Source organism: Siniperca chuatsi, linkage group LG24 (assembly GCF_020085105.1).
Source record: "Siniperca chuatsi isolate FFG_IHB_CAS linkage group LG24, ASM2008510v1, whole genome shotgun sequence".
In the NCBI taxonomy this organism is placed as follows: Eukaryota; Metazoa; Chordata; class Actinopteri; order Centrarchiformes; family Sinipercidae; genus Siniperca; species Siniperca chuatsi.
Window position 1 is genome coordinate 10,334,369 of NC_058065.1, and position 26,232 is coordinate 10,360,600.

The 26,232-nt window shown below is 39.8% G+C and overlaps 1 protein-coding gene across 1 annotated transcript; it reads right to left on the bottom strand.

The window, feature by feature from the left end:
* Positions 1-407: 407 nt before the first annotated feature.
* Positions 408-17,217, bottom strand: LOC122872187 (sodium- and chloride-dependent GABA transporter 2-like). The gene is made up of 15 exons (XM_044188062.1): positions 17,053-17,217; positions 15,491-15,736; positions 14,878-15,012; positions 11,011-11,151; positions 10,827-10,917; positions 10,572-10,704; positions 9,342-9,476; positions 8,243-8,346; positions 7,623-7,747; positions 6,428-6,540; positions 6,185-6,322; positions 5,968-6,070; positions 3,645-3,745; positions 2,431-2,601; positions 408-2,274 (listed from the first exon to the last, which is right to left on the bottom strand). The coding sequence occupies exons 2-15, from the start codon at positions 15,705-15,707 to the stop codon at positions 2,119-2,121; spliced, it is 1,863 nt and encodes a 620-aa protein (XP_044043997.1). The 5' UTR covers positions 15,708-15,736; positions 17,053-17,217; the 3' UTR covers positions 408-2,118.
* Positions 17,218-26,232: the final 9,015 nt, after the last annotated feature.

The window sequence follows — 26,232 nt, forward strand, 5'->3', positions numbered from 1 at the left end:
CATGACTCCCTCTCCTCCTCTGCGCACACACACACACTCCATCCCTCTCTTCCATCTCTCCTTCTCTTCTATCCCTTCATGAATGTTAAACCAGTAATTCCTATCAGGATGAAAATGCTTCAGATGAAAGGAACAGCAATCACAACGCTTGTTTCTGTGACGGTTGAATGGCTGATGGAGTGGTGTATGCGCTCTCGCAACTACTTTCTCCTCCATCTCTCTTTTCTCGTCTACATTTCCCTTCGTTACCTCCGTAGAAGCCAGGTGTGTTCTTAGCATCTGTTACCATGGCGCTGAGGGAGAGAATGCAACATCTCCTCGGTTACAGCTAGCCTCGACCAAAGGTACACTCTGTACTGGCACGCGCACACACAAATGCGCACACACACCTTTTTTTGCAAGAAATGAACAGTCAACACAAACTCTTTTATCCACAATGTATATATGTATATATATTCATATAAAAAAGAAAATAATGATACACATACAAAAGAAGCCCATTAAAAAAAAAAGAGGCACATCTATGCATCTGTGAACAGAGTTGATAACACACATGGATCAATTTGAAGTTAAGGAAAGCCTTTCAAAAGATACCAGATGGGTTTAGCACTTTGCTTCTCGTTAAATTAATCTCAGAGGAGCATTTGAAAGAATTTCCATCAAAAAACCTGATCCAGGTCTGAATGACAGTGCAAGGAAAAACAACAGTTTCAAGTTTGCATAAGGAACTTTAGCTTATTTATCTTCAAACATATTAAACACATCACGCTCGCTCAAGAAACATTCCTCATCCTTCTGGGTTCTGGAGATTTACACAAGTTTTCCCAGTGAAGAGTACATTTTGTCCTAGACTTAAAGTACAGTAAGTTAATGGTGATTTCCCAAACTAAACCCCATTGAGACACTGGAAAGATTTCATTGTGATGAAAAAAGCAAATAAATTATTCTAAACACCTTATTGACTGACATTTTAAAAGTCTGTAGTGACTGTACTCTGTGATATGTGAAAAGGAACACTATGAATTCAAGTTGTTTTCATTAACAAGGTAAGGGACAATTATTATAAACTAGCCTTTTGGAGAAAGATATACACATTTCTAGTTGTCTTTTATTTTGATAAAACAAAGCACTATTCATTTTAATCGCGGACACCCTTACTGTCTTTCTGCATCAGGAGGTCAACGAAGGAAAAAGATGAAAAACATTTGGATCGATCTTCTACAAAATTTACATGATTCTTCACATTCTTCATACTGTATTTTTTTCTGAAAAATATAAACATCCCTACACTGCATATAGGTCATTTCTTCATTTGCACTTTAAACTTCTACTCCATGTTACCATTCGCATGTTACAGTTACATAAACTGTAATGTCCTCTACAGTTATTTTCTTATTAAAAACTTACTTAAACATTTTAAAATGAACATTTTGGGCATAGAATGAAAAGTAATTTCAGTTTTGTCTACACAACAGCAGCAATATTATTATATTGTATTCAAACATGCTGATTCAGATACTATGATTGCATGTCTCCTAGCTTGAGAAGTTAGTTATTTTTGGTACAGGGCTAATAATGCCATTTATTTTGCAACAAACAAACAACTTTCCTGCCCGCTTAAAAAAAAAGATACATGTGTATAATGGATGAAAACTGTTACTGCACATTTCATTTTGTCAGTGATAAAGTGCAACAATGACGTCAAGTTAAGTACTTGATACATTTGCAGTAAAAAGTTTTACTGTATTTGGCCACCACTTGGTCTAGGTGTAAGGCATATAATATGAACCATTCAAACTCCATGATATTGGAATCACAGAGGGTAAAGCACATACAAAAAAGTCCATTTTAAGTTAAGTTGTCAAGATTGTGGAGTGTGGGCTGTTTTAGAATAACCATCTCTGTAACAGCCTGTAACAGGGGGTGGGGGCAGGTCTTAAAGGTAGAGCAAGCTGTGTCTCAATTCAGGGCTGAACCCTCAGAAGGAGCCAAACTCATGGTCTCTTGAGGGCCAGAATGAACTTACTTTACGGCATTGTTAACTCTAACCTTGACCCTCCTCTTCGCCACGCCTGACTGGCTGACCAGCATCCCATGTTACACCATCACTGACCATTATCACATCATATGATCCTGGATGATGTCTGTGATCGACTCCTTTGGCTTCTCAGTCAGGGGCAGTGCAGGGCTGTAGGGGAGCGTCGAGTTGTTGGTGGGGAAGTGGTGGAGAGCCAGTGATGAGTTTTTGGCAGGGCTGCACAGACGCTGGAAGCGCTGAGGGGTCAAAAAAATCATAACATCCTTATCACTCTGAACGCTTTTATTCTGTGTGTTTAGGTTTAAAATCTTCGAGGCGATTCATCTCTGGGTTAATACGATATTATCAGCAGCACATGGTGCTAAATGAATTAAAGAGATTGCTGGTATAACCTGTGGTAGGGTTCCCGGGGTGGTAGCCAGGGCGTAGATGGCCCAGATGGGAAGCAGGGAGACGGAGGAGAGAGTGAGGAGCCAGCCCAGCGTGGTGGCCCAGGCTGGAGCGACCAGGCCTTTCCCCAGGCTCAGTGGAGACCAATGCAACAGGGAAAACATAAAGGTAGCCTGTAGGAGACAGAAAGAAGGAAGACTGGGTCAGTTTGTCTGAATCAGTGCAAATGGAAATGGCAAATGGATATCAGGTTGACACAGTGATACCCTAAGAATCTGGGCTCAACCAGTATGACTTTCTGAAGTCTGGCACCAACACGTTTAGACGGCTCTTTAAATTTCAACAGTTTTAAACAATTCAGTATTTCACAAATTCACTGTTGGCGGGATGAAAGACCACTGATGCAGCACTGAAAGGAATAGTTCAACATTTTGGGAAATACACTTATTTGCTTTCTTCTCGAGAGTTAGATGAGAAGATTGTTACCACTCTGATAGTTTGTTCAGTAAATATGTAGCTGGAGCCAACAGCTGGTTAGCTTAGCACAAAAACTGGAAAAGGGGGTGAGGACAGCTAACCTGGCTCTGTCCAAAGGTAACAAAATCCACCTACCAACTCCTCTAAAGCTCTCAAATTAACACGTTACATCTTGTTTGTTTAACCTGTACAAAAACCAAAGTGTAAAAATCTGGTTGCCTGGCAACTGGTCCAGTCCAAGAAATAGTCTGGCACACTTCCGTTTTGGAGGCTAGCCATAGCCAGGCTAGCTGCAGTTGAGAGTATAAATCTTCGCATGTGACGCTAAAGCTCTGCTGGACTACTGAAATTCAACAAAGAACACTGAAAATTTGATTTAACAAACGACTGAAACATAAGAATTACATAATACATTACATATTTTCTCTATAACGTTACATAAGTATGTAATTATTTCATATTACTTATGATAAAATTACTATAATATTCATATTGACATGCACTTCAAGGCAGTGGAAATCAATTTGATTTAACGTGTTTTTGCATGTTTGCAGATATCGTTATACCTTGACAGTTAATGATCGGTAAGCATGGAAAGACCACATATGTCATGGGAGGTAGACTGATTGACAGGTACAGGGATGAATTTGATGTCCCAAGCATGCATTTATGTGTATACTATTTCACAGCAAGCAGACACTGTGTATGAAAGCAGGTCAGTGGGGAGGGGGTCACTCACAGTGCACACAGCAGGGGTCAAGTATTTCCAGCAGAGCTTGAAGACAGGCCACGGGCTGTAACCGGTCATATCCCTGATGTTGGCACTGAAGCGGTCGGCTCCTGTGGGCAAAAGCAGAACAACTTCACCATGAGTGGCTGTGGTTTGGTTTGACATCATGGTTTGGTTTACGATTGGCTTGTTGTTTTTGGTGGCGGTGGCTAACTTTGGTTGGAATAAAAACTGTTTTGCCAGTATCCACCACTCTAGAGGGAGGTACCAGAAAACGTTATTGAAAAAGACAACATTACTTCAACTTGACATTTCATCATTTCTACTATGTAGCAGCAGAGCCAGGAGTAACAATGGTAGTAGTAGCATTTCTAACAAGTAGTAGTAGTTAGGGGCCGGGCAGCTCTGCTGTGTGTGTGAATTGCCAATGTTATTATTATTATTCTTCCTAGGAAATCAGCCTTCCCATGCATGAAAATAAACACAATTTTGCACATAGATAGATAGTCCTATGCCAAACGTCCTCAACAGGCATTGTGCAACCGTCTAAAGGTTAAAACTTTGAAAATTCATAACAAATCAGTCATACATGCTACCACTTTGAAACTTAAAATGTAGGCCCAATTGAGCAGAATAGTTCACATGCTTCAAGCTGTAGTGTGGTAAATTTCTGAATTGTATCTCAAAAACTGATTTTTTGAAACCACTGCAGTCAATGGAGATGGAGCATCTATACAAGTTACAACCCTTTCTGTATGTATTATTTGTGAGCAGGTTTTAACATTTTGATGACTCATTTAGTAAACGTAGGTGTCCCTTTTCTAAAATAACCGAACCTGTGGTGAACCTCTCTCTTAAAACCTAACACGGCAGCGGCGGATGGCCGCCCACCATCGAGTCTGGTTCTGTCTGAGGTTTCTGCCTGTTAAAAGGAAGTTTTTTCTTGCCACTGTCGCCAAATGCTTGCTCATGGTGGGATTTGTTGGGTCTCTGTAATTAATATTATAAAGAGTGGGGTCTAGACCTGCTCTATAGGAAAAGTGCAATGAGATAACTTCTGTTATGAATTGCCGCTATATAAATAAAACTAAATTAAATTGAATTGTGGAGCGAATTTCCTTCTGGACCACAGCAGACGAGTGTCAGCGTATGTTAGAGTCCTTAAAAAACGGTCAAATCCCGCAGTCATAAAAAAGGGGGAGAGGTGCGCTGGAGTCCTGACCTGACAGTCCACTTAAAACCCCTCTCCTCAACTCTGCTGCTCCATTCACCTACTGCTGGGAGAGCCATAAAAACAGACCTCCTCGGTATTCATATTCAGACTTACTTGTTATCACCTACGATGGCACTACTCTTTTTACATTTCACAACTTTTCTGGGTCTTAATTCTTCACCAAATACAAAGATAATTGTCTAAACACTGTAGCATTTATTGTATTGTCCCGATGGATGTACATGGCACATTCCACCCATCTCACACTTAAACAAACAATGTTTTTGTAAATGCTCTAGAGCCCGAGGTCTGGATAGGAGAGGGGCTCCCTGGGGCCGCCAGACTGAGACTGAGAGGCGACGGGGCCCGGTGGCTGATTTAGGGCCCGGAGGAGACAGACAGGGGCCTGGCTAGGAGCCAGTCTCCTTACAACAGTGGGCAGCTGCAGCCATGTTAATATACTGTCTACTGACTTCCACTGGAATGCAGAAGGAGGGGAGGAAGTGGACTGGACTGTGTGTGTTTATCAGATTTTAGGAACTACTTTCATTGGAGTGATAAAAAGTGTTGTCTGTATGTACTGAAAACAAACAAACAATCAACCTGAGATTTATTTAGGCATTTTCTAATTTGGCATCCTATTGTCAGACTAATGCGCTCCAACAGAATTTTATTAAATTCAGAAATAGAATGGGATGGTAAGATATTTTCTGTGTCTTTGATTAAATGAGCAACAGGATTCAGGATGAAAAGAAGAAAAGACAACAAAGACAAAAGAGGATGTGTGAGGCAGTAGAAGAGGAGAGGGAAGGAGAAGAGAGAATAGAGAAGAAGAGGTGATGAGAGTAGAGGAAAGGATAAGAGGAGAGGAGAGGAGAGAAAAGGAAAGGAAAGGATAGCGAGGAGGAAATTAAAGGTAAGCTAAGGAGAAAAGGGAGAGGAGATAAGAAATGAATGTAGAGGAGAGACAAGGAAAGTAAAGGAAATGGAAAAGGAAAGGAGAGGATAGGATGGGCAAGGAGGCAAGGAAACGAAATGGAAAAGGATAGAAAAAGAGAGGGAGGAAAGCAAAAGAAATCAAAGGAAAGGTAAGAAGAGACGAGGAGTTGGGATTCATACCGTAGACCCAGCCGATGGCCAGAGACTGGAAGATGGAGAGAAGCAGCAGGCTGGCTCCACTGCAGGAGAAATGGTCATAGATCTGGAACACATACAGACCACCCTGCATCGGGGTGGAGACAAACATGCACACAAAAGAGACAAAATGACATTTTAGAAAAAACAAATGGGGTAGAGGATCACATACACACATCCATCCATCCTGAGTGTGACTTACCGGCGTGACCATGACCAGTCCTATCAGGAAGCAGACGACACAGACAAACAGCAGCAGCAGCTCTCTGCGGTGGCCTTGCCTGATCAGATGAGGGTACAGGTCAGTCACCGACGTCATCAGGGCCTCCAGACTCACAAACTGGGTGAAAGGTCAGCACGTGTGCTGTCAGTTTAACACGGTACTACACATAATACATCAGCGCCATCAAATGTAATTCATCAAAGTCGGTGTGTGTGTCTCTACCTGTGTGTCCAGCCCCAGCATGATGATCATGAGGAAGAAGCAGACGGCCCAGAGTTGAGGTAGAGGCATCATGGCTACAGCTCTCGGGTAGGCAATGAAGGCAAGGCCAGGACCTGAGAGGACACGCCACCACAGGAAAAATATGATAAACAAAGTAAATACATGTTATTCAAACATAAAATGCATGTTGATTTTATGGATTCTGCTTATCAAGTCCAGATACTATCGAAGCCTGTTTCTAATTCTTATCACATTATATATGAATAAGAAAAGAAAGCAAAATATCATCAAGTACAACCAAAATATGTATATTAAATTTTTTTTAAGCTAAATTTGGCCATAAATGACGACATGTTTTGTAATGTTTTGGGAAAAATAAAGAAAAAGATAAATATTATTATAAAATCTTTGCTAATTATAGGATAAGGCTGGCACTCAATTCTTTCCAACTTCCCATTCATTCCTACTGAAGGTGTAAAAAATAAAAAAAATAAAAAAACCCAAATAAACCAGGTCACATATATAACTTTTTAAGTAATTTCCTAAAGCAGCTGGGCACTGTGGTATTTAGTAAACATTACTCAAACAGGAGTAAATAGTGCTTTTGTTTGGGACTATTTTCACCCGCCGATTACTACAGATATATTGGACAACAATACAGCGCTATGGCACAGAGGAATAAGCTATTTCAGGCTTTGGCTACACAGACGATACTTGTTAGTAGGATCAATTCATTGTTGGTTTTGGTCTTTTAAGGGGATTTGTCGATAATAAGAAAAATATAGAATATCATCAGACTTATCTTTCTAAGTGCCTGGTCATGCCAGAAAGTGGCACGCTGAAATTCATTTGCCTGTTCTCACTAATAAGGTGGTGCTAAGCTTGGGGATCTGGCTACTGTTGGTTGTGTCTAGTTTTGTTTACAACAAAATGCTAGCAAAAACTCAGCCCCTACACCACCCGTGCACCCAGGGAAGCCTTTCAAGATTACCGTGACATGTGATAGCTCCTTCAACTAAGCCCTACAATTTTTAATGTAGCATCTTTTTATACTTTTAGATTCAATTTAAAGGTCAGCAAGAAATACTGCAGTGGATTAATTCATTAGCTAAAAGTTTAGCTTCTTTTCTGTTTTTTCTTGAGCCGTTTTCCTAAACAAGATCTCCTCACTTTCACTGAGGAAACCCTTTTTCACCTGACTGGGCCACAGTGGCTATGTCCACGCCCTGCTCCTCAGCCATGAAGCCCAGCACCGAGAAGATGGCAAAGCCTGCCAGGAAGCTGGTGCCGCTGTTCAGGAGGCACAGAAGGAAAGAGTCCCTGGAAGACCACATACACACAAATTAATTCAGCATTACAGCAAGATGCAACTTTAAGAAATGTATGTAGAATTAGGAGAAACAATAATGTGACAAAAAACCCAAACTGTGTGCCTTTAGTAAAACTGGCAACGTAACAGAATCCAGTGAGGTCTTGGTCTTGGTCTTTGGCCTTGTATTGTGGAGCTGTGGCCTAAATACAAGCTAAGAGTTAAGTGCTTGGCTCTTTCTGTGTGTGTGTGTGTGTGTGTGTGTGTGTGAGAGAGAGTCCTGGAGTGTGGGAAACATGGCAGCGAGGGCTTTTCTTTAAGGTGTGGCTGTATCAGTGTGTTTTCTCTGTCCATTCCAGCCATTCCTTCTGGAAGCCATCTGACCGGCGGGAGCTTACATCTTACATTTCAGTAAATCTGAAGTTTGTCTGAAGTGGAGTGTAAGGAGACGCTGTGCGGCTGGAATTGCTGCTGTGTGTTTGTGTGTGTGTGACAAAGTGTCTCACTTATAGCAGTCATTGTTGTATTTGTTGTAACTGCCGAGGGCTGTGAGACTTCCCAAACATATTCCATATGAGAAAAATATCTGGGTACCTGCATCCATCCATACCTGTAGAAAGAGAGAGGGAGGGGAGAAAATCAAAGGACAGACAAGGAGCTAACTGCATGTTACTGAATGTGATTTGCTGTATTTAATCAGTACTTCCTGCTCTCTGTCTGCTCTATACACATATAGCATATACGTACATACAGGAAAAACTTTTATGTCGCGTCCCAGGTTGCCTGATATCCGAAAATGCCTTTAGAGGAGATTCACTTGCAGCCCATAAAAAAAAAAGAATTGGGCCAAACTTTACTTTGTCTTTACATTTGTAAAGGTGTACACAATGTGTGTTTGGTGGTGACATATTAACTTCTGTTAACTGTTTTGTTACTGTGTGCACATGATGTATTAAATGTGTCCTTGAACTGCAAAAAAGTGTGCAGATTCATGCAAAACTGAGGTTTTATAAAAGCCAGAATAGCTAAATCAGTCTGTATAGTGACAGTGGTAGTTAGATCCTATTAATTCTCGGTATTTAAGCTGATTTTACGTAATAATATGCCTTTGTGTTGCAGTGTGGCGTTGGTGATTGCTCCCCTATCTTGTCAAACACTTAATTCAACTCAAAATATCTTTTTCTAATTCAAATATCTTCATCCTTTTTTGCATTTGAAATTTCAGGCTAACACAAAATCCTAAAAGATATGCAATAAAGTCCATTTTCATTCACACAAATTACAAAAATGTATACACACATAAAAATGAAACAGACTTTCCATATGATCTAAAATGAGGGAATAATGTGTATCTTGTGAACTCCCATTAATTAAAATAAGGACACAAGGTATATTATGTACATCTGACTTAACAGTCCTGCCTACTGTACTGTAGATCTGACAAGACACCTACTCAACTGACAGGCTGGGCCTCCTACCTATAGGAGCTGCTATACTACCTGAAAGAATCACTGGAAGAATTTCTGTTGACTCCAACAGAGAGCCTTTAATGTCGCATAGCAGTCTAAAGACATCCAAAGTGTGTGTGTGTTTGTGTTTTTGTACCTGTGGGTCTGCCAGGCAGGTGTGGTTGGGTTTGAGGTAGTAGATGATGCCCCGGGTCGCTCCAGGCAGGGTGGCACCGCGCACCAGCAGCACAAACAGCATGACATATGGGAAGGTGGCTGTCAGGTACACCACCTAGAATGTACACAGCGTGCAGGGATGTGGTCACAGACAGAGAAAACAGGAGTTTTGTGACATCTGTGATGTCCTCAAACAGAGCTGAAATACTAAAAGACGGAACCCTGGAAAGTTGGAGTCTTAAAAGCTGTTGACAGTTGGAGGCAGTGACGCAACAAACAAGTCCTACAAAATTATTGCAGTGCCCAGTCCCTTATTTCATTTGCTAGCCATATGAAAGAAGAAGATTTATGCTCTGTTTCCAACTTTGCCACCACTAGGGGTTTTGTTAAAAAAAGTGACTGCTACTGTTTGTGGCCCTGCTAAAGGATCTCTTAGTATCTCGTAAACCGTCCAAATTGTAATGATTCCATCAAATGAAGGAAGGAACATTTTGTGTTTACTTAATTAAAAGATTAAATTCTGGATTTCTCATATGCATTTTTTCACTGCAGGAACTTTTCCAGGAACCCAGAAAACTCAGGAACTTTGCATTTCACCTGGAGGAACAAGGTTTTAAATTTAGTTCCTGGGCCATACTTCCTGATCCAGTACTTTCTGATGGCCCAGGAACTGTCGGGGCAGAGTTGCTGTACTGAGTGTTGAGTGTGAAAATATTTTTATTTCATTATTGGCCTATTATCTGCCTAATCTTCACAGTTCTTGAGATGTTGTGAAAATGCAAGTAGGAATATGCAAAAGCACCTTTTAGATCCAGGAACGGTTTCATCAAGAAGGCAGCAGTCCTGTGGTCACAAATCAGCAAGCTCTGCTGAAAAGCCCTTACTTCATGGACGCTGCTATTTATCTCACCTTGTGCTCGCTGCTCTCAGAGGAGTCAGGCAAATAAAAAGAGTGTTCAAGCTTTATGGACTTTTATACATGGAGATAATAATATCCTCAGAAAGTAAGTCACATGTCTGTGTTTTCGGAGTTAACTATGTTATGATTTGAGAAAGAGTAGGCAAATTGCTGCAATCAGGTGCAAAGGGTTTTAAAATACCTTAATTGCCTCTGTGACCTGTGTGTCTGCTGACTGTGTTAAACTACAACTAACTTCCTGTTTTCCTGTTCCTATACCTACCCTTATACTCTCCCATGTTTTCTGCTCACCTTTCCGGTGGACTTGACCCCCTTCCAGACACAGAAGTAACAGACGAGCCAGACGAAGGCCAGACACAGAGCCAGCTTCCAGCTGATTGGACCCAGCTCGTCTAAACTGCTGGAGAGGCGGAGCACCTCCCGCCTACCCCCCATAGACACACACACACACACAAACACACACACACACACACAGTTAATGCATGATCAATACCGCAAAAAAACAACAAAAAAACACTAGTGAGAATCCAAGGAAGCTACACTCACTCCCAAAATTCCATGACAGGAGAGGTGGCGTTCTCAGGCAGGCTGCTCAAGTTGGCTTTCTGGTTGTGGTGGTCAAACAGGACGCACGCCTCTGCAGGAGAAAACACACACACAATAGACCCTAGTTACCCCTTAAAGTTTTACACTTCTGCCTCAAAATAAGCTTCTAATTTCCTTTACTGACCAGTGTTCCACGTGTTGTTACAGTGCGACCAGGGCAGCTCTGCCTGGAAGCTGTAGGACAGGTAGAAGAGAGCCCAGGCCAGGATGACAATGTAGTACACACAGCCATGCAGGATCATCACCTGGCTGGCATATCCGAGACCTGCAGAGACATAAGATAATGCAGACACACAGATACAGGGTGTGATGATTCACACAAGCAGATCCTATCGTTAGCTGATGTACAGCAGGATTACAGAAACAGATGGAGAGCCAAAATAACACAAATACATGAGCTTCAAAGCATTCATACACACTATCAGTTCCAAGTCACTTGAGTTTCACATGAAAGCATCCATTTATTGAGACACTAACTTGCAGCCCACATCTAGTGTATCTTCATTAAGAATGATGGTCTTATGAGGCCTTGAGTGGGTTAGAAAGCGTAGGCTGTTTACCTAGACAAATAGCTGTTTGTGGTATCTTCTAATGAAATTCAGGCCTTTATCTGATGATGGCATATTAAATCCGCAAACCCGTGAGGAATCCCTACAGAAGCATTTCTTTGTTTGTATAGCTTTGTCTGTATACAAACACATGAGCCCGAGGAAGTATTCTGCAAGTTTGTACCTGGTGCTAAACACATGGCCTTCACACAACTAGCTGTCGACAAAATACTGGTAACCCTGTGTGCATGTGCAAATGTTTGTGCGCATCTGCAGGCCATATGGACCAAGGGGCAGAGTAACACATGTTGGCACAATATTTGTCATTGAACGGGGGCACGTGCTTCGTATAGAGCACGAACATATTCTGTTAATAATGTGTTTCCCAGATGGTTCAGCTAGCATGCTACTGGCCTCAGCTGCACCTGCATATGATAATGTCAAGGCTTTACAAGAGCTTTGAATTTGCTAAAAATCTGTTTTAACTGGAACATTTTGTCTCTTAAAACCTCTCTGAGCCTCCAGTAACAGCCAAAGCATGGCTGTTACTGGAGGGTTGCTAGTCTAACTGCTTAGAAACTACTGTCAGTGTTACGTTGTACTTTGAGAAAGAAAATGTTCTCACCACAAGGTCCCTTTAGTGGCTGTTCTGGAGCCCTCAATCATATCACCAGATTTTCATAAGAACAAGCTAGCCCAGTTGTCATGGAAGGTCATGCGATATGATTGAAAGCTCCAGAACAGCGACTAAATGGACCTTGTGGTGAGATTGTTTTTTCAACTGCTGTTTTCAAAGTCAAGAATGAATTTTGAACATCAGCTTTTAAACCAACATGGACAAGAGGTCCTTTAAATGCTCAGAAAAAAAAAAACTGAGATTTGAAAATCTACAATTGCACGACAACTGGGCAAACTCCATCTGCTGATGAAGTTCATGTGACATAATCAAAAGCTCCAGAACAGCTACAAAATGGACTTTGTGCTGAGATTGTTTTCTGAACTTCATTAGCTCAGTTTTGTGCTTGCAAGTTGCATTTTTCTAAACTAAGGCAAAGTAGTATTCCAGTGTATGTGCAATGCACATAGAGTGGGAGGAATGGGAGGGTTATTAGGGGAGCGCAACACCTCATTTTTGGCCCCCCAGCAGGTAAATGTCTGGCCATGTCTGACCCCTTGAAAGCAAAAACTGAATGTCCTGTTTTAAAAAAAGATTTAATTGTTTGGCTTAAGTGACGTGCTGTGTGGCCATCGAATAACACAAGGGCAAACTAAGTTACTGCTTGTTAAACATTAACCAATCACAGCTCTATCACTCGAGTTAGATTTCACACCATCTACTGCATGTGTTGCCCCACCACAGGGCAGCATGGCTATTGACTGCTGCTGTTTGCATTCATATAATTTCTCCACCAATTAATCATTCTGCTGCACCTATAAATAAATACAGCTGGGCAGATTGACAGATCAAAGTGCCTTTACTGTCTGGGGTTGATAACCAGAAGGAAACTGTAAACAGATGGAGTCTGTTGTACAGGTCTACTTAAAGACCGTAAGCCTTTCCTTGATGCTTCAATGCATTCCTGCCATCCAAATGTTTAATTGTCTAAGCCAGCTTCCATTTCTGAAGGGTTTGGATTATCTAGGATCATGTGTGCAACTTAAATAACTTCACACAGTGTTTTATTTCTCTTAAAAACCATGTGTGGTGCAATTGTGTGTTAATGCTTAACTGTGATCCTTTGTTTGGATTGCAGGATAGCATGAAAGCAAGACATTCAACCTCAAGTGTGTGTTGTTATTGGCAGGCAGGGAGCGTGTTGCCTTCTGCACTCTTGAATTGTTTTGATACACAAGATGAAATTCAAAATGAACTGCACACGCATGTAGCTGGCAGGGCATGCCAAAAGTTCTGATTGCAGTCAGATTGTTAATATGGGTTTTGTATTCATGTGGACATAGGAATGCTTTGAATGCTTGTGCCAGTACGGGGAACGATTAGGAAAAAAAAGACAAGGGAATGTGAAAAGACAGTGAGAATGAGAAGAGATGCAGTCAAACATGGAGGAGGCTAAAGTAACCAGTGAGAGACACAGAGAGGTTGGCGAGGTTGCAGGTTGGTTTAAGACTTACAAAAAGCATCAAGGCATGCTACAACAAACTGAAAAGCCATTTTTACACTGCAGTTGTCTCGATGTCTTTGAACGTCTTACTGTTGCTAATTCAATTGCTTTGTAAATATATGTGGCAGCTTGCACATCATTTTAAAGATGCAAGCTTTTCCAAGTTCTTATCCTGTATGCATGTTAATCGTTCTGGTATTTCTTGTTACATGTCAACTATCTGTCAATTTTTAAAAGTATTTATATATAAAAATCTTTCTCTTTACTCTTTTTGTCAAACATTAAAATATGTTTGATCTCTCATCCTGCCTCTGAAGCATCTACATAAATCTATCCAGTCAAATCTAATAGATTGGAGGCGAGCAGCTACCCGCACCCATCATATATACCCGCACTTGACCATTAGCTCGTGGGTTGTAGCTAGCGGAGTGATATCATGGGTCGGAGGGATGTGTTTTCATAAGCTCCACCTCCACCCTTGCATCAGGGTTGGAGGCTCAGAGTATATGTTCCCCCAAGGGTGGAAGTTATTATCGTCACTCCCCAATCCATGCTGTGCTGACCTTGGTGTATCCTCGTCACTCCCCACAAAGAGTCTACGTCAATCTCTGCTGTGGGGAGTGACGAAATATCAACTGTCAACTCTTTTCATATTCTACATTCACATAATAGTCCATTCCACATTAGTTCGTGGACTAATATATGTTCATTTGAGGTGAAGACAATAGCAGCAATGACTGCACATTGTTTTTCTTGTTTAAATAGTAAGGGCAACAAAATTGGAGCTAAAACGATTAGCCGACAAATTGATCGACAGATTTTGATACTATAAATCTTTTCTATACATGTCATTCATGAAGTTGCTTTTTGCTTTCCTTTGTCATATATGATAGTAAACTGAATATATTTGGGTTTTAGACTAAACAGGACGTTTGAATATGTTACCTTTGGCTCTGGAAAATTACAATGGTAATTTTTCACCTTTTTTTTTTTTACATTTTATGGAAAAACAATTAATTGATTACTTGAGAGAATAGTCGGCAGATTTATCAATAATGAAAATTTTTGATTTTTTAGATTCAACTTTATTGTCATTACACATGTACAAGTACAAGGCAACGAAATGCAGTTTAGGTCTAACCAGAAGTGCAATAAGCAAGTGCAGGATATAAAGTATGTGCATAAATGCAGGATAGAGCAGTAGTAAAAAATAATTGTTAGTTGCATCCCTAAACAAAACCTGGGTACACGTAAAAATATGCAAAGCAACACAACAACGGCACAAACTGATTGTCTACTGAGAACATAATTAGTTAAGTGCACCTCCAAATAACGGGCAGATACTCCTCCAGGCGCTGACCCCTCCCAGGCTGGTGTACTGTCCCAGTGAGGTCTCCAGGAGGAACAGGGGGATGCCGCACAGCACCAGAAAGAACAGGTAAGGTACAAAGAACACACCTGGACACACACACATTGGGCGCTATTATTGTGAGGACCTTCACCAATTACAGCTAGACCAGTATCTAACCCTAAAATAGCTTTAACCCCAGTTTTAATTGTAACTTTACAACCAAGTAGTATCCCAAATGAAGCCTTACACTGTTATAATACTTAGTAATTTTAATTTTCTTAATGGACACATTTTGGAGAACTTTCTTCATCTGTCCACCTTCAACAGGATATCTTTGATATATCATCATATCAAATGTATAAAAATACAAAATACACATATCCCCAGCTCTAACAAACACCTTGCAAATGTCATGCCTAGTTTTAGCGAATGAGAAAAAGATGGAAGAAAAAAAAGAGGGAAATATAAGAGCAGACAGACAGAGAGGGGGGAAAGAGAGAGAGAAAAAGATTTTACAGAATTACATTTTTCACACTTTTTAGCTTAAACTTCCTCTCCCCTCCTCTGCTATCCCACATGCTTTACCTCCACCGTTCTTGTAGCAGAGGTAAGGGAACCTCCACACGTTGCCCAGACCGATGATCTGCCCCGCGACGGCCAGGAGGAACTCAGCCTTGCTAGCCCACTGGCCCCTGGCATGCAGGCCGTCTTTGGTGGCTCCTTTTTTACCATTGGGGTGGTTTCCTTGGTGGAACCCATTCAGCAGCAGGTCTCCCTGTTGTGGAGGCATTGTGTCGGCCATTACTGGCTCTGGCAGAAACACCCACACACCTGGGGAAAGAAAAACACAAGAAGTTAAGAGAAAAGTTGGGAAGAGAGAAACCACGGAGGATGATACCTATTGTAAAAAGCCATGGACGCACAAATGACAAAAAGGAAGAGAAAAAAAAAGAGCACAAAGCAAGGTTCACTCACAGCTTTGCAGCCGGGATTGAATAACAAGAATTTAGGTTCATTTTCTGACAGTTGGTTTGGCTGCTTCACTTATCTGTGATGTGTGTCTCAAGGACAGACTTACGTGGGTGTGTGTCCTTTATCTGTACTTTGCAGCACACTCAAGGACTACATTTGTCAATTTCAGTTTGTGCATCGGGCCGAGTATTTCTTTTACAACACTATTTCATAAAAATACACATTTCCATCAACTCGGCACACAAAACTTTATATAACACACACACACACATATATATATATATATATATATATGCGTGTGTGTTTTTACTTCAAATATCTTTACATACTTTTGCTATTTATGACTTTACTTCAGTCTAGTCTGACCTAAACCAGATGACTATGCCTATTTACATAGCAACAAAATCTAATTTAAAGTATTTTAAGAATATTTTTGTCATTTGTAACATCAAAATCTCCACCTTATTTCATGTTTTTTAATAGGGAAGCCTTTGTGTATTGTAGTCCAACTCATTAGTCAGTTGATAGCTAGTTAATAGCTGAAAATGATCCTTTCACACTTCTGATGTTGTCATTTCATGTGGTTTCAAAACAGACATGTTTAGGTGTGATTAGTCATTCTATGTGATACATAGCCTATGTTATTTCCATTCGTTTAATTCCATATATTTTAAATTATAGAAGCAGGGGCTTTTGCACTTGCTTCTTTTCTTTCTGAAGAACTTCTTCGCTTTATTGCTGTGGACGGGGCATAACCTCAGTTCCACTCTTCCTTTTTCACTCTTCCTCTTTCACTCTTCCTCCACATTGTCCCTTGCTGTGCCATGTGACCACACACTACTGATATAACGAGCACACGCCACCTTTTATAAGCCATCTTTCAGTATCACGCCAATGAAAAATAACAACAACATACGGGGATACTGACGTTGCAACACACGGACTAATTTACAGGTTCGGTTATCCCTAAATTGTAGAGAAGCTACACATGTAACAGTTCCATAAGACCGTTACCGTTCCGCTATCTGTGCGGAACTGAACTGTACAGGTGGTTAAGTCTCAAGATGCTCTATAATTGATGCCTAAAATAAAAACAGTGAAACGGTACATTAATCCTCTCCACGTATGTCGTATGAAAGGACAAATTGCAGAGAATTCGACGTTACATTGCCTACCTCTGCGTTTCCTGTAGGTCTCTACACCGCGACCACCCCCGTGTGCGGTTGGTGAAGTGGTTTGTTCCGGGAGGGGGCAGAGCTGCTGGCCGGTGTAGCGCCACAGTCCAGATTTATGGAGGTGCTATGTTTGGGTCCAGCCTGGCGCATGGATATTTACCAGCAATGAACAGCTTACGAAATGACGAAATGACGAAAAGCTAGTGTTAGTGTTACAATGCAACCAATAGCTGAATAGCTGTATTTTTATTCTTTTAACATAAGCTCTGATATTTACACTAGGCTATATATTAGTGATGGACTTGATAGATATTATAAGTGAGAAGTTATCTGTCATGTAAATAATATCATATATCATGTTTTTTACACATTTGCATGGCTACTAATTATATAATGATGAAATAAAATAAAACATATCATTGTCATTATTTCAACATGTATGATATAATTTACAGTATATGGCAGGAAACAAGTAGAAGTGAGATTTACTGCCATTATTTAAAATTGTCATCCTGCTGCCTCTCTGGTCCCACCTCAAACTGTGATGTCATCCCCGGAGACACACCTTCCCCACCCCCTCCCCACTCCATCCACACACTGCATTTATCTTTAATATAGACAGATACAGTAAAATAGAATATTAACTGAATAGACCAATGCCATACTTATAGCATTTATGGCATAGACTAATTTCCAATACATAATAATGATGATAATAATAATAATAACAATAACCATCATCATGACTTCCCAGTCAAAATTAGCTGTTGTTGTTCATTTTTCTTTATATATAGTATTTATCTGTTGAATTTGTGTTCTGTGTTTTGGATTTATTTATTTGCTGGTGTGTGTATTATGTATATTTTTGTAAGTAAATATTGTGTTGTGACAGAATAAAACCAAACCAATCAATTCAAAGTATTGTCAATGTCAGTGTGTTACATCACCTGAAAGCTCTCTATATCAACAATGGTCACATGGCAACTGATATTCCACTGAGGCCTTACAGGATATACACAGATACAGCACATTGTTCAACCAGGATTCAACTAGCTTTGTTTTCTCTTTATCCATATAGGCCACTGGTGAAACTTTAGAAAAACTCTACCTTTCTTTGACTCCTAATTGTGGACTTTATTGTGGATTATGGTCTCGGCATCAAACCATTTAGGCTACCTCAAGCAGCTCTCAGCACATTTAATGGGCTGTGTCATTGCCTGTGCTCATTCAGCTTAGCATTTATAGCCACAGTAAAAAGTCCAGGCTCCAGCTAACACTCTGCTTCAAGGACCTGATTCAGAAAATGGCATTCCACTGCAGACATATTAGGTTATATTACTAGGTGTATAAATCACATGCAAAAGTGGAGATCATTGCACTCTGACTTCTGACTCTGATATATGAACACATACATACCTGTGTTTCAGCGTGAGGATCATGCAACATACCAGTTGTATTCTAAAATTAATTGTACTTTCTGAAATATTATTTATTCACTGGATACATGTATTCTACACTGCATGTATGCCTACTGTCACTACATCTTAATGTTTCACACTACAGTGGGGGACTCAACAAGGATGTCCACTATCACCATCTGTATTTGCCATTTTCATTGAATCACCTGCTGCATTAATTCTTCAGAAATAAAAACACAACCACTGAAACTGCAATTCAAGATTAGCCTTTATGTAGATGACAAATTACTCTACCTAAAAGTGCCTCCAAGCTCTCGTCAAGACCACAAAACATGTTGATGTATTTCCCCTAACGTTAAATGTTAGTATATTAAATAAATGATATTGGAAGTATCCAGTATTTGTTCAATATTATTCACAAATCTTAAGTGACACCTATGTCTATTGTTTTTCTCTTTCCTTTTTTAAAGTCAGATTAAGTAAGGAGTCTATGTTTGTTCTCTAGTCAGTACATCTCCTTAACTGAGCCACAAGTGGGAGAAACAAATAGAAAAATGTTATTTCATATAATTTATTTTACCCCAAAATAACCCTATCATTGGTAAGTAACGTTAAAGAGTTCAGCCTTTTTCTGTTGCCCTGGCAGGTCTGATATGATTTGCTGACAGACTTTATGAGGAAAAGTTGGTTTTACTGGAGAAAGACTCCTAATCCTTGGAGTCAGTTTGATAAAGCATGTTCAGTACATCAGGATGTTGTGTCTCCTGGTTACTCTACATTCCTCCTCAGAAATTACAACTTAGAGAGGGAGTACTGCTGCCAACGACATTCCTCCTAGGGAAGATTTTTCTTCAAATATATGCTGCCTTCAAATGGGATTGTGTTTACCATGTTCATGAGAAGAGTCCATATGAATGACCAACCTTGGAAGTGGAAATTGTCTGAAATATCCAAGTTTACGAGTTGTGACGTGTTTGCTGATGTTTTCAGAAAGAGGCCATGGAAGTTAATTTTTCGGTGGATGGTAAGTTAATATATTATAATTCTTTGTAAATCTCATTTCTTGTTCCTCTGCGTGGCGTTGAAATACAAATGAAGTCAACATTTCTTGGAAAGAAGTCTTTTGTCGTCCATTTTGCCTTTGCCTAGCAGCGGTTTTCTCACAACTTACCGTCGTAAGAACACCAAGCGTATCGTGTACACGACTTCCCATGTTGTAACCATGAGCTCACGAGTTCCATTTGAAGGCAGCAAGAGACTATGCAGAATATGCAAAATAAACCAAACAAACAGCCCTGGGTGTATATCCAAATCTCCATAATTGACAACAGTCAATTTGTACCATTCACTGGATTTAGCTAACAGCAAAAACTTAATAGATTAGAAGCAGTTGATTTCCAAAACTACTACCTTGTAAGTCAATTGCTATATATTACAGTATATTGCTAAATTATTTCTCTTGAACAATTTTTGCATACAAATGAAACAATGAGCAACATTGTTAAATCTTCCTTATTAAAATATTTAAACCTGTATTAAAATGTATGTAAATTCTGGAAAGTAATGAAATCACAAAATCCACAATGATACCTTGTAAGTACAACACTGACATCTATCAAGTTAAAGAAAGCTTTGAGTTGTTAAAATTACACTATTTCTATGTATAGCTTAAGTCTGCAATTAAGTCCCTATATGAATTTATGTCACAATTTAGACACCCTCATTAGTAGAGCCTCCCCCCCCAAAAAAATTTCTAAAAGCCAAGGGTCAAAAGTCAGGAAGTGGTAAAATGTCTTGCAATCATATACAATGCACAAATTCTTCAACGACACATACACTCACACACACACACGCACACACACACACACACACACACACACACACACAGCGTGCATAACCTCTCTTTAAATGCAGACTCTGCATTGCTTCCCAGGGGCCAAATGAAATCCCAGCATTAAGGGTCCTTCAATACAGTCGCCATTGTTCAGTCCTGACAAACCTGTAGCCCCTGTAAATGTGGTGCCACGACTTGTAACTCAGACCAGCCGTAGCAGTACACAATTTCTGCATGCTTTATGGCAGCTTTTATTGGTGTCTGGCATCCAGTGCAAGGGCAGTGGGTCACTGATGTACAGTGGTAGTCATTGTGAAACTCCTCCAGCCTGCATCTATCCTGTTATATAACTGCAGTCTTTAATAGGAAGCAACACTGCTGCATATTAAAGAAAGTGGTGAAAATTCAGCTTTGATTATGACATCTGCTTTGAGTTCTCTCTATGAACACAAGCTGAGTGCTCATACTGTAGTTACTATGCAAAATGCATGCAAACAACTACAGCACACAGTAAAATAGTTGCTCATATTACAGACATGCAGTAAAAGGCAAGGACTTCAATATACCCCAAAACACACACTCAACCAAATGCAGTTCTGGGCAGTGATACAGTTGGCAGGTGTAGTTCGGTAGAAAGAAAATAGTTCCTACATGAAACTCCTCACAACAAGGTCTGTGGATTATCTTTAGCTTTGAGCACTACAAGCCGAGTGCCATCTTGTTCCATTATATTCGAGAGAAGGCAGACTTCTCTACGGCTGATCTCTCCAAAATTCGGCAACTCACACCAAAACAATCTAGATGGATAAATACCACTACAGGCAAAAAAATATGTATTTTTGATTTTGGGGTGAACCGTCTCTTTAAAATGACAATTTGTGGTTTTACGGGGAGTTATGTACTGTAACTAGGGTTGCCAACCGTCCCATAAAATACGGAATCGTAATTGGAAACTAAAAGATGTGTTCCATATAGAACTGATAGGGGACGTGCTTTGTTCCGTATTTTTGAGAATCAATTCAGTGCAAGACTATGGGAGGGAAATATTACAGGTTAGACTATTAAGACACGTTGATTTGTATGAGATAGAAGGAAACACTCCTGCTTTGTTTTCCCTCAGCCTGTCTGTGATGTTGTTCCACAACCCAAACAGAGAATGCACTTCTCATTGGTTGGGACAGCGCTGCTACGATACGCCTGACAGCAGTATGGATAGGACTTCTTTTCCCAAAGTATGTAGGCATTTTTATTTATTTTATTAGGGTTGAGCGAGTACTCGGCTGAAATGAGTATCCAGTACAGATAAAGTACTTTTGAGTACGAGTATCGTCATAGTAAAATGTTCCATTGAGAGTAGGATATGAATACAGATAATTTTGATTTATTTATTAATTAATTTAGATACAGATAATGGTGTACTTGTTCATTCCTTTTTATGTCATATCTTTAGATAAGTCAACTACTGAAGGGTAATACAGATGTAAGACCTGTCGTTTTGGACAAAATGAGTTCCTGTTGTTTCCCTTCTGTGTGTGTAACTATTCCTTGACAAACAACAGTTTACCTGTCCAACGAGTAGCGTGGGTTGCCAGATACGATTGGTGAGCACAGGTTCTGGTATAGGTCTCAGGCATGATTGTAAATAATCTGGGAGTCCTATTATTATTTCTGTCCAGTTTGAATGAAGTGTGTTTCACGATTATCTGCAAGGTAAAATTACTGTTTTTCTCAATGGAGTCTGGTGCACAGTACAGCTCCTTTAATGACTTGAACGGAGTGAAATAATGATCATGTATTACTTGACAGATTAAATTTTTTATCCCCCAGAGGGAAGTCAGAGGTGAGGGTCAGTACAGTGCAGCTACCCTGCAGCTGACTTGCTCAAAAGCACCTCAACAGTGTGGATGTTTGACAACACAAGGCCATCTATTTGATTACAGTCTGCCAACTATTAGACCAGAAAGGTGAACGTAATTCAATATTTGGAAGATTATTCAAAGTGTTTGTGCATTCAGACGAGACACATTAATTTGCTGCCTCAACCTTCAGGTCAAACTTTAAGAAATTGAAGTGGTCTTCTTGCCTCGTTTGAACCCTTTGAAAGAGGAGTTCCTGATTTGGTCAACATCAGACCTTTAACTCCCTACCTCCTTCCCATACTCTACTTCCCATGTCCCAACTAGGTGAACATTCCTGTGGCTTAACCCCTTTCTTCTTTGACCTGTGTGAAAAATATACCCTGTAAAAGAGGAGTCATTTAAATGTAACCTCTGGCCTTATGTCCACACTGTACAGGGCTCCCCTGAGGCTTGTGGTAGGCCAGATATTTGGTGCTGATAATCTTTCCTGGAGATTTTATGGGAATAATTTGAAGGGCAATTCCTTACATGAGTCTTTTAACCACAGTGGGTTGTCCCATGATGTGTTAGTGCTGCTTTCAGAGATTTGTGGGGATTGGCTCTCTATGCTGCTCAGAAGGACCAACAAGTGATTTCAGCCCTACTCCAGTCAATTAGCTTATATACTGAATGGACAGTTTATTCACTGTGTACAGTGTTTTTTCCGTCTTTGGAAATGCACGCTAACAACTATAAACAAAATAGTGTAAACCAGGTAAGTCACTTGTCACCTAATGTAAGACTAACGAGTACAGAGTTTTTCTTAGTTATCTTAGCTTAGCATAAAGACTGGAGCGAGCAGCGAGCTCAGCTCTGTCCAAAGCTAAACAAATCCATCTACCAACACCTCTAAAGCTCACTAATTAACAAGTTATGTCTCATTTATTTAGCTGTACAAAAACTGAAATTTAAAGGTGATTTTTTTAAACCTTTGGACACAGCCAGGCTAGCTGTTTTCCCCTGCTTTTCGTCTTTATGCTAAGCTAACAGTCTGCTGGCTCTAGCTGCATGGTTAGCGTTCTCATCTGACTCTCGGCAAGAAAGCGAATAAGCATATTTCCCAAATGCTAACCTCTTCCTTCCTACAGGACAGAGCATCATATTGTGCTTGAACCAACTTCCGAAACACACCAAAAATGTGATTTATAAACAATCTGGCCCCTGTCTGCATGCTGAATTCAGCACTTTAAAGCCCCCTCATGGATCTAGATTTTGGTGGTTTCATTAGTATCATAATCAAGAAATCAACTGCAGTAACTATTTGTCATCTTTTCTCCAAAGTTGATTGGATTGCTGTTTAGGAAACCTACAAATAGAGCTCGTATTGAGTGCATGTACCAGATAAGCTTGAATTCTTGGGAGGACAGTAACTTTTGAAAATACATTCTGCTTGAACTGATACTAGTTGGATTTGGAGACCTTGCTTCCTGGGATAGCCAGTTAATCGGTCATATAGTTTGAAATGAGCCTTCACTTGTTTCTAGGCAACAATACACAAAGTTATTATGATCACATTTTAGTTACACAAATTATTTGGTTAAGTGGTACTAAACAGATAAAATCATGCAAAAAGAATTATGTACCAAGATATTTTTAAAATGTTATTCTCAAGAAACTCATTACTAGGCATGTCCTTAAACTGAACTTACCTCTGTTAATGTGGATGTGGATTTTTACTAAGCCTTTAATGTTACGCCTTAATAAGATTAATTAAGACCCTGTTCGTCTGGATCATTTTACAGAAAAGTGAGTACAACCCTGCCTCTTCCTCACCCATCCAGCCTTTTGCCTGTGATGAATCAGGCTCTCAGGCAAGTCTAGGCAAGCTAAACAAACCCGGATTCCTGTTGCTCACTGAGCCTGAAGCCAGGGGCTAAATTATCAAATCATGGGATTCTTCTAAGTGGGGATGTTGGACTAATTATTTGGTCTCAATTCACTTTACATGTAGCATCAACCCTTAAGCAACATCATCATATTGTGTATCTTAACAATGTTAACATCTTGGTTTACCAGTGTGACAGCCAGGAAGCTAAACTTAACGTAGCTGTAACAACGATAAACATTATATTTTACAATATATTATACAGGATACCGGTATAATAATTGATGAGGTTGAACTTCAAGCAGTGCTGTATACACTCATGGAGGATAAAAGTGAGTGTGATAGTTAAGCCTCCAGCCAGCAAGTCAGCTGTACAGTGATTAAACCATCTAATGTGGTTGAGGCTCCCAGACCTTCACACTCTGGGCTGAGGTTGCCCCAGGGAGGAATGCAGCGCTGGATTATCTCAAAACATCAAATAATAAGCCCCCCTTCCGCCACCACTGACTTGTGTTTTTCATCCCTGTGGAGAATCAAAGACATGAAGAAAACTCTGCGGGAATCAAACTTTGAAAGCAAGTTGATGAATTAACTTCTATTTTAAGCCCACAAAATAATAATTTGATTAATTTTCAGTGACTAGTGCCCCACATATCTCCACTGTTGTGCACATGACAACGTTGTGGGGTACCTTCAAGGTAATTATATAATTACAGGCCATCGCTCCCATTATAACCTGATTTGATTATTTCATTACTGTGCTCTTTGCTGACTTGGCTATAACTGGAAAAGTTTTGCATTCCATAGACAGCCGATTTCTCCACCAGCATTATGTTTCTGGCATTGTGGGGAAGGCATTATAACAACCTTTCGACCATTGTATAGGGAGACAACATTTGCAGAAAATATATTTTAACAGTTAAATTAATTCAGAAAATGTGGAAAAAGAAGATTTATAATACAACCCGCAAATTACAATGTAATTTTGTTGTACAGTATGAATCAGGTACCAATAGAATACTTAAATGTACACACAGTGGAAGAAAACAAGAATATGGGGAACAAGAGAGTAACAATTAGGCCTTTAGAGGAAAGGAAAAAAGTTTTTGTCAGGAGCAAAGGGCAAAATCATTTGTTTTTTTTGTACTTCATCCATTACTATAGGGAACAGCTATTTCACCCCACTGAGCAATAGACGTCATTTCAACATCGCCTCTATGTTTTAGCTCTGACATAGACCAGGATTTTGTGGGCTGCGTATAGACTGGTTTTACACCATATTTTAAAAAAATCTTTACATATTTTAAAAATGCATACAAACCTGTAAAAATGTAACATAAGCAACACCTCTGCATTTACAGTATAACTGTTTATTTTTTGTCATATAAAACAGATTCTGTTTACTCATATGCCACAATGCAATGTTACATTGAATGCACGTTTAATATACATCTAATAGGGTAGTTTCATTTCTTAAAACTTTCTATGCGTAGCCACGATTTAGCTCCCAACTGGACTGGCTATTTGTAGCCCACTTCTAGCCAAAATAGTTTCATTGTAGTTTTTGGTCTACATGAAGACGTAATTTCAGCACCGTTAATGTTTCATGTAAAATATCATAAATATGGAACTATATAGGCTGTGTGCTCCCAACATGCAACTTTCAGGACATCGTAGTGGGAGAAGTTCTGTACATTAATATAAAATAAGAAATTGCACTTACTGGTGTAACACACATGTGCAAGTACTTTTCACTTTTTGGCAAATCGGCCTTAGGAAGTCTAGTGACAGTTTAAAACATGAAAAGAGATATGATATGATGGATGAGTGGGTTACATATAAGCTTGACCTTTGGGAGATTGGTGTTCAAGTCCTGTGTTGGGCAAGTTCTTAAACTGGTGTTCAATTGAGAAATTTGTTTTTTATAGTTACGCTAGTGACAATAAGCTATTATTTGCAGAAAAGTGAATCCTATAGCCATTTTGTTGTTGTTGTATTACATATGTTGTTCAATAGCTGTCTAATTTATGGCTAGGCTATGGTTACGCGTCTACTAATCTTTCACTTTTGAACCAAATTTAACCACATTTTAGACTAGATGGCTATGTACCAGTTAAACAGCTTGTAAATGTCAACTCAACAGAAAATTGCTCAGTGGATCTGTAGTCAATCCAAAGAACAAGCTGGTATGCTAAATCGCCAATG

Bases quoted from the DNA above. Each gene is read 5' to 3' on its own strand.
- LOC122872187 (XM_044188062.1), bottom strand. From the start codon at position 15,707: ATGGCCGACACAATGCCTCCACAACAGGGAGACCTGCTGCTGAATGGG. The intron at 11,152-14,877 runs GTGCACTTAACT...ATGTCTCTGCAG, and splicing joins TATCTGCCCGTTATTTGGAG to GTCTCGGATATGCCAGCCAG. The intron at 10,918-11,010 runs GTCAGTAAAGGA...TTTCTCCTGCAG, and splicing joins TAACAACACGTGGAACACTG to AGGCGTGCGTCCTGTTTGAC.